General features: G+C 48.8%; 1 protein-coding gene across 2 annotated transcripts in view; it reads left to right on the top strand.

Moving 5' to 3' along the window:
• Myo1g (myosin IG) overlaps positions 1-4,554 on the top strand; it is an 18,617-nt gene extending 14,063 nt beyond the window's left edge. For both annotated transcript variants that reach the window (XM_013032975.1, XM_013032974.1), the window contains 4 exons: positions 1,536-1,640; positions 1,846-1,959; positions 4,075-4,229; positions 4,304-4,554. In XM_013032975.1, coding sequence (XP_012888429.1) covers positions 1,536-1,640; positions 1,846-1,959; positions 4,075-4,229; positions 4,304-4,460 — 531 coding nt within the window. In that variant the 3' untranslated portion in view covers positions 4,461-4,554. The remainder of the gene's footprint in view (positions 1-1,535; positions 1,641-1,845; positions 1,960-4,074; positions 4,230-4,303) is intronic.
• Positions 4,555-8,321: the final 3,767 nt, after the last annotated feature.

Below are 8,321 nucleotides of genomic sequence, written 5' to 3'. Positions count from 1 at the left end.
TCTTCTTCTTCTTCTTCTTCTTCTTCTTCTTCTTCTTCTTCTTCTTCTTCCGGTCGTGGGGCCTGAACTCTGGGCCTGGGCACTGTCCCTCAGCTCTTCACATCAAGGCTAGCGCTCTACCACTTGAGCCACAGCACCACTTCCGGCTTTTTCTGTTTACGTGATGCTGAGGAATCGAACTCAGAGCCTCATGCATGCAAGGCAAGCACTCTACCACTGAGCCACCTTCCCAGCCCCTTCCTTCCTTCCTTCCTTTTTTCTTTTTCTTTTCCTTTTTTGTTTGTTATGGGGCTTAAACTCAGGGCCGGAGTGCTGTCCTTGGGCTCTTTTGCTCAAGGCCTAGTGCTCTATCACTATGAGCCACAGCTCCACTTCCAGTTTTCTGATGATTAATTGGAGATTAGAGTCTCACAGACTTTTCTGCTTAGGCTGGCTTTGAACCATGATCTTCATGTCTCAGCCTCCTGAGTAGTTTGGGTTATAGGTGTGAGCCACCAGTGCTTTTCTTTCTTTCTTTGCTTTTTCTTCTTTCTTTCTTTCTTTCTTTCTTTCTGGTTCATTCTTCCTTCCTTCCTTTCTTTTCCCTTTCTTCCTTTTTTCCTTCTTTCTTTCTTCCTTCATTTCTTTCTCTCTATCCCTCCCTCTCTTCCTCGTTCTCTCTCTCTCTCTTTCTCTTTCTTTCTCCCCCTCCCTTTCTTTTTTTTTCATTTTCAGGCTTAAACTTAGAGCCTGGTTGCTGTCTCTCAGCTTATTCCTCATGGCTAGCACCTATCCACTCTACTCCTTAAGACACAACTCCACTTCCAGATTTTTGGTGGCTAATGGGCGATAAGAGTCGCACAGATTTTCCCGCCCATGCTGACTTTGAACCATGATCCTCAGATGCTAGCCTCCTGAGTAGGTAGAACTACAGGCATGAGCTACTGGTACCTGGTATGTTAAGGGTTTTCATCACCCCCACCTCCAGCCTGGGTTCTGCTGAGCAGCTCCTAACCTTTCAGAATTCCATGTGCTTAGTTTCAGCCTCCCCTTCATTATTGTCAATACAGTCAGGTGCGCATGTGCACAATTGTACCACCACTGTCATGGCTTCCTTAGTTCTCTCCTGGCTGCTGTGAGTTTGCTGTCCCTGGCCCTGGTCTTCAGAGGGCAGAAAGTCTTAAGGGCTTTAGACTCATCCAGGGGCAGACTCTTTGTGGAGAGACCAGGTTCCTGGCTCCTTCCTGCCTTCTGGGGGGGGGGCGGGGAGTCTGTCCAGAGCTACCTACACAGTGCAGGCTGGATTTGAACAGTCATGGCCAGCTGGGTGGGTGCTGGGATGAGGAGGGCAGAGCATAGACCTGGATGTCAAAGCAGGAGGGCTCTGTGCATGCTTCCTTCATGAAATCCAGTGCTACTTGGCACATGTACATGTCTGTGATTCTGTTTCCCCAAAGTGAAGGACAACTGTGGTGATTCCCAGGGATTTGCCCTCAGTTGCCTGTAATCCCAGGCCTCATCCTAAGCACACACACCATCCCTTCCTCTCTCCTCAGAGCACTGACAACCCCACAGCCTCAGGCCTGTTTGCTGAGCGACTCAAGGCACTTCGGGAGAAGGATGGCTTTGGGAGTGTGCTGTTTTCTAGCCATGTCCGCAAAGTTAGTACTGGGTCTAAGGGTTCACGGAGGGGATGGGTTGGAGAAGCTCAGGAGAGACCTAAAATGGCTCCAACCTAGGCCTGCTAGGCTCAAGCCTGAGATGCTAGGAACCATCCTCCTGGGCCAATTAATGAGGACCCAAGGAAGGGAAGAAGAAGGGACTGCTGGGGCCAGGAGGGGGACATATCCAGCCTCACATCTGTAGGTGAACCGCTTCCACAAGAGCCGGGACCGGGCCCTCCTGCTCACAGATCGGCACCTCTATAAACTGGAGCCTAGCAGGCAGTACCGGGTGATGCGGGCCGTGACCCTGGACATGGTGAGTACTGTGGACCAGGCTGTGTGCAGAGCATTCATGAGGGGTACAGTGGGCCCCTGGAGGAAAGATCTACCTCAGTCTCCTTTTCCCTGTTCATCTATGCTATCCCAGATCACCTTAAAACCCACCTGCCTAGCTGGGTGGCTCACGCCTATCATCCTAGCTACTCAGGAGGCTGAGATATGAGGATCAAGGTCCAAAGCCAGCCCAGGCAGAAAAGTTTGTGAGACTCTTATCCCCAATTAAGCAGCAAATAACTCTAAGTGTAACTGTGGTTCAAGTGGTAGAGTATTAGCCTTGAGCAAAAAAGCTCAGGGACAGCGCCTAGGCCCTGAGATCAAGCCCCAGGTTGGACACGGACACACACACACACACACACACACACACACACACACACACACACACACGTTGGGGCACCCTACTGAAAACCCTGCAGTGGCTTCCATTGCTGGGGATTGAAAGAGGTTCTGGACCCACCAGCTCCACAGGTTCCCTTGTTCCTCCACATGTCAAATGGCCTCTCTCTCCACTTGTGCCTATTTAGCAGAGGCAATGTCTCACCTGGGCATGATTGAATACATTTGAGCCCCCTTCTCAGTGTTCAGTTACCCCACCTCCCAGGAGACCCACCTTTGCCTGGCTCTGGGGCTACTTGTCTCTTGCCTGGAAGCTGTCCATTCTGCAAATTCTCTTTCCCACAGAACAATGCACAGCCTGGGGCAATGATTAAGACTGGATTACCTCTGGGTCTCTCATGATCTGGGGGGGTACTTACACCTGTCAGAATAGAAGGGCTTTTAACCTCATCCTGCATCATCATGCAGTAGCCATGTGCCAGGGGGGTAAAATAACTATTATCGAAGTAAAATAAAACTGAAAACTCAAGCCGGGCACTGGTGGCTCACACCTACTAGCTACTCAGGAGGCTGAGATCTGAGGATTATGGTTCAAAGCCAGACCAGGCAGAAAAGTCCATGAGACTCTTGTCTCCAATTAACCATGAGAAAACCAGAAGTGGAGCTGTGGCTCAAAGTGGCAGAGTACTAGCCTTGAGCAAAATGCTCAGCGACAGTACCCATGCCCTGACTGACAAAAACAAAACTAAAAACTTAGCTGGGCACTGGTGGCCCAAGCCTAAAATACTAGCTTCTCAGTGAAAGGCTTCCCCCACCAAAATCACTTGACACATGGTTAGTTTAATGTCAGGAGCCTGACAGTCTGTCTCACAGTCAGAGAGCAGTAGTTAGAGGGGACTCCAACCATGGTTATCTGGGGTCAGGTTCATGTGAGCCGTGAGGGACATGAGTGGGGGGCTCCGTTGTGGCATGGTCAAGATTAATGATTGCAGCCACACAGGCAAGAAATTACTTCAGGGGGACTGCTGTTACCATTGATGGTTGTAGCTACACAAATAAGATACTGCTTCAAGGGGGGAGGGTTGTTTGTTACTGGTTGAAGTAACAACCTGTTTTGAAAGGCTCTGACACCCCTGTGTCAGCTAAGCACCATGCTTTAGTGCAAGGCCTAAAATGGGGGTGGGAGTGGGGTAATTCCTGAGATAGAGGAGATCATGCTAACACTCAGTAGGCTAAGATCTGAGGATCACAATTCAAAGCCAACCCAGGAGACTCAGATCCAATTAAACAGCAAAAAGCCAGAAATGTGTGTGTGTGTGTGTGTGTGTGTGTGTGCGTGCACGCACGCACACGTGCGCGCACACACACACAACAACAAAACCCAAAACCAAAAAACAAAGTCATAATAGCACATTGAAGTGTCTATACCTGGTGTCTTACCCTATCTGGAGAGCGTTGGGTCCCCCAGACATATGCTGATTGTTGTATAGGCCAATGTGTGCCGCACATTGAAGTGCTTGGTTGCCATAGGTAAGCAATGGCTGTTATAAGGATCTAGAATTTTCCAACGTGGCAGAAATTTGTATTGTTCACAGGGAAGATTGGGAAGGCAGGGATAGTGGAGAGGGTGGCTGAATGTTGGAGCAGATCTACTGCCAAAGGCAGAGCAGCCAAATGGAAGCCAGGAATGTCTTCCTGGGGAGGGCTGGGGTGCAGAGTCTGCACCTTCCATGCCCCTGATGCCAAGTTTTTTGCCCAGGTGACAGGGCTGAGTGTGACCAGCGGACGGGACCAGCTGGTGGTGCTGCATGCGCGGGGCCAGGATGACCTTGTGGTGTGCCTGCACCGATCCCGGCCGCCACTGGACAATCGCATTGGGGAGCTGGTGGGCATGCTGGCTTCACACTTGCAAGCGTAAGTCTGGGACTGGTAAGGGATGTGTGGAAGCAGAGCTTTGCCACCCTAACCCCCTACTTTTCCTGCTCCAGAGAGGGTCGAGCTCTGGAGGTCCGTGTCTCCGACTGCATCCCACTGAGCCATCGGGGCACTCAGCACCATGTCTCTGTGCAACCCAGGCCAGAGCAGTCTGAGCCAGATTTCTGCTGCAGCCGTGGTACCTTCACTCTCCTGTGGCCAAGTCGCTAAGCCAATCTAAGCCAAGCTGGCCTGGCCTCCCTGCAGCTCTTTACCCTGGATCTGGACCTGCCTGTAGTCCCACACAATAAAAGATGCTCTGTCTGTGCCTGGTGTCCTACCCCTTCTAGACGGAAGCACACATCCTCAGACATGTGTTGGCTGTTGAATAGGCCAATGTGCTCCTCACAAATCCTGCTCACTCACTGTGGGGGTCACATGAACGGGAGAAGGAGGACCAGAAGCCCAACCTGGGATGAAATGGCAAGACCTAGACCTCAGGGATGCAGCCCAGAGACAGGCTGGCTGTGGTACCTAGGGTCTCAAGGGAAGAGTTCTCCTGATGCCCCAGGCTGCCTCTCGGCTCCAGATTTTCTCACACCCACAATGGTCTTTGTCTGTCTCAGTTCCTACTCACGTGTCTTCTGGCCATATTCCTTACTGTTTTTTTTTTTTTTGGGGGGGGGAGAGGCTTAGATTCCCCAGGGCAACTTAGAACAGAGCTAAGGGAAGCAGATCTGGGGCACAGTGCAGCCATCACAGGATGTGGTTTGGGGCAACCGTGGCCTAACCTCTCACTAGAATCTTAAGTCTCTTTACTAGTTGGGATTACAGGAGGGTACCACCATATTAGACTTGTTTATTCCTTCTTCCCCCCCCCCAGATGAATTGGGGTTAATCCTTCCTTACTTGTTTGAACCATTTCATTTGGAGGTCACCATCAGTCACCAGTACCTTTGGCTAAAGGGCTCATGCCTTCCTAGGCCCTCCATCCACTGTTCACATGACTGGGCAGCTACTAGGGACATCCGGATCAGCCATCACAAGTCCCCAGGAGCCTCCATGAAGCCAGTCCCCAGTCTCTAGCAGCCCTGGACTGGGCCAGGCAGGTCATAAATGAAGAATATCATCCACTTTTGGGTCCTCAACGGTTCTATCAGGTGTGCCCTGTAGTCCGGTCCTTTGCAGATCATTTCATCAGAGAACCAAGAAGCATCTGTTGCCATTTTTTTTCCCTTCCAGTAATGGGGCTTGAATTCAAGGCCTCAAACTCACACAGCTTTTTCCACTCAGCTGTTCCTCTTCAACTTGAGTCATGCCTTCACTTCTGGCTCTTTGGTGGGTATTTGGATTAAGGGTCTCATGGATTTGGCTGCCTGGGTTGGCGTTGAACCAAGAATCTCAGATTTCAGCCTCCTGAGAAGCTAGAACTATAGTTGTACCCAGCTCTGCTGGCTTTTCTCCAGATCACTCGTCCCTGAGGTCTGGAAGGTGCCACAGGGAACCCAATGTACACTTGTCAAAGCTTTCTGAGATCTTTAGGAAGTTCTGTGAACAGCTCTCAGTGGGTCTCTTTAAGCCAAGGATGGGCCTCATGATGATCATGGAAACCCAGGCATGGGAAGAAATGTATTTGAAATCCAGCCTTCCAGGACTGTTCCTTGCTTAGGCCCTGAGTCTCAAAAGGCAACACTGCCAAGTGGTGCCAAGGATCTTGAGATCTAGCCCAAGGGATGGGCAACATGCTATCGAGAAGGCCATCTAATGAACTCTGACCCCATAAGGTCATGTGTCACTTTGACACACCCTCATGGAAGGCTCACCTTGTGCCCATAGCTCCAGTGCTTCACAAATCTCCTCCTGCCTGATGCCTTTAAGGAAGGTTGGTGCTGCTATCATTACCTCAATTTCAGCTGAGGAAACAGTCTCCATGACTTGCCTGAGGTCACCAGTCCACAAAAGACAGGTGCAAGGATGCATAGCACCAGCAATTTCAGAAATGAACAAGCCCCTGACACACCAACAGCGGTGGCTTGACCAGCTAGACAAGAAGATTACTCCGTCCATGGGGAGCAATCCTTGAGCATTCTGATGAGGTCACTGGCACAAGTAACCCAAGATCAGCTCCTCCACTTAATTGAGCCTAATCACATTTTCCCTGGGAGGATGAGTTTGCTAGAACTTTCCTCTTGTCATTGTTATTGTTGTTTTATAAATGTTGGTACTGGGATTTGAACTCATTGTGCATGACTGTGTGCTGTCCCTTAGCCTTTTCACTCAACGTAATGCTCTTCCACTGGGGTGGGCCATAGCACCACTTTCCGTTTTTTGCTTAATTGGAGATAAGAATTTCACAGACTTTGCTTCCCGGCTTCAGACCAGGATGCTCAGATCCTGATATCAGCCTCCTGAGTAGCTAAGATTACAGGCATGAGCCACCAGTGCTCGGCTGCCTCTCCCTTTTTCTTTTTCTTCTTTTTTGGACAGTCCTGGGGCTTGAACTCAGGGCCTTAACACTGTCCCTGAGCTTCTTTTTTGCTCAAGGCTAGCATTCTACCACTAAACTACATTCCCAGACCCCTCTCCCTTTTTCAACAGTCATCAGTATTTTGTTTTGTTTTGTTTTTGTCAGTTGTGGGACTTGGACTCTCTCAGAGCCTGGATGCTGTCCCTGAGCTTTTTCACTTAAGGGTAGTACTTTACCACTTTGAGCCACAGTACCACTTTTTTTTCCCTTTGGTGGTTCATTAGAGATAAAGACTCTTGCAGACTTTCCTACCCAGGCTTTGAACTGAGATCCTCAGATCTCTGTGTCCTGAATAGCTAGAATTACAGGTGTGAACCATCAGCACCTGACTTTTTAGAGGGTTTTAGTAAGCTGTTCTTACACATATGTATCATGTACTTTGATCATTTGACCCCAATACCATCTCCTTTCAACTCTTCCCACTCCTACTGCCCCTCCTCGCTCATTGAAGTACAAGTCACAGGCCATAAAAATTCCCATTTGAAAATGTGCTATTTGGTAAATTTTAATATATTCATAAAGTTGTGCAACCAACATCACCATTAACTTGAGAATTTTTTCACCACCCACAAAGAGAGTCTTAGTAGTCAGATACCATTACAGGATTGGGTCCTCCCAGTCCTAGCCCCTGGAGATCACCACTCTATTTTGTGTCTGCAGTTATGCCTATTCTAGATATTTATGTAAATGGAATTATATAGCCTCATATGTCTGGCTTCTTTTATTAAGAAAAATCAGGATGCAATACTGATATATTGCATCCTATATCAGTATTCTGTTCTCTCATAGACAAATAATCTTTCATATAGGAATGTCACATTTTGTTTGTTTCATCAGTTAATGGACATTTAGATTGGCCATCATGCAAGGAACTATGGGTACAAGTTCTTTTGTGGACATGTGTTTTCAATTCTCCATGTATATCTAGGATGGATTCTCTGAGTCAAATGTGGTTTCTCACACATACACACACACACACACACACACACACACTCTCACACACACACACACACATACACACATATCAGGGTCTAGGCACTTTCCCTTAGCACCTTGGCCCTAAATTCAAGTCCCAGTACATACACACACACACACACACACACACACACACACACACACAAATCTGATCCAGGTGTCATAGTTTTCCCGTATGAATATAGTGCACTCAAGGCTGCTTGTCAAGCCAGTGGCTCATGCCTGTAATCCTAGATACTCAGGAGGCTGAGATATGAAGATCATAGTTCAAAGCCAGCCTGGGCAGGAAAATCTGTGAGACGCTTATCTCCAATTAAATACCAGAAAACCAGAAGTGGTGCTGTGGCTCAAGTGGTAGAGCGCTAGCCTTGAGCTGAAGAGCTGAGCGACAGCACCCAAGCCCAGAGTTCAAGCCCCATGCCTGACAAAAAAAAGTCTGCTTGTCAGGCTTTGTGAATGAAGAGAGAAAGCCCAGGGAGGTCACTGGCATGCTAGAGATGGTGGTTCCCCATTGAATTCCCCATAGAATGTAATTATGGGGCAGGGAATGTGGCTTAGTGGTAGAGTGTTTGCATAGCTTACATGAAACC

Source organism: Dipodomys ordii, unplaced genomic scaffold, assembly GCF_000151885.1.
Source record: "Dipodomys ordii isolate 6190 unplaced genomic scaffold, Dord_2.0 Scaffold160, whole genome shotgun sequence".
NCBI classification, from domain to species: Eukaryota; Metazoa; Chordata; class Mammalia; order Rodentia; family Heteromyidae; genus Dipodomys; species Dipodomys ordii.
The sequence above is the reverse complement of the archived record's forward strand: the minus strand, read 5'-3'. Positions and strand labels throughout refer to the sequence as shown.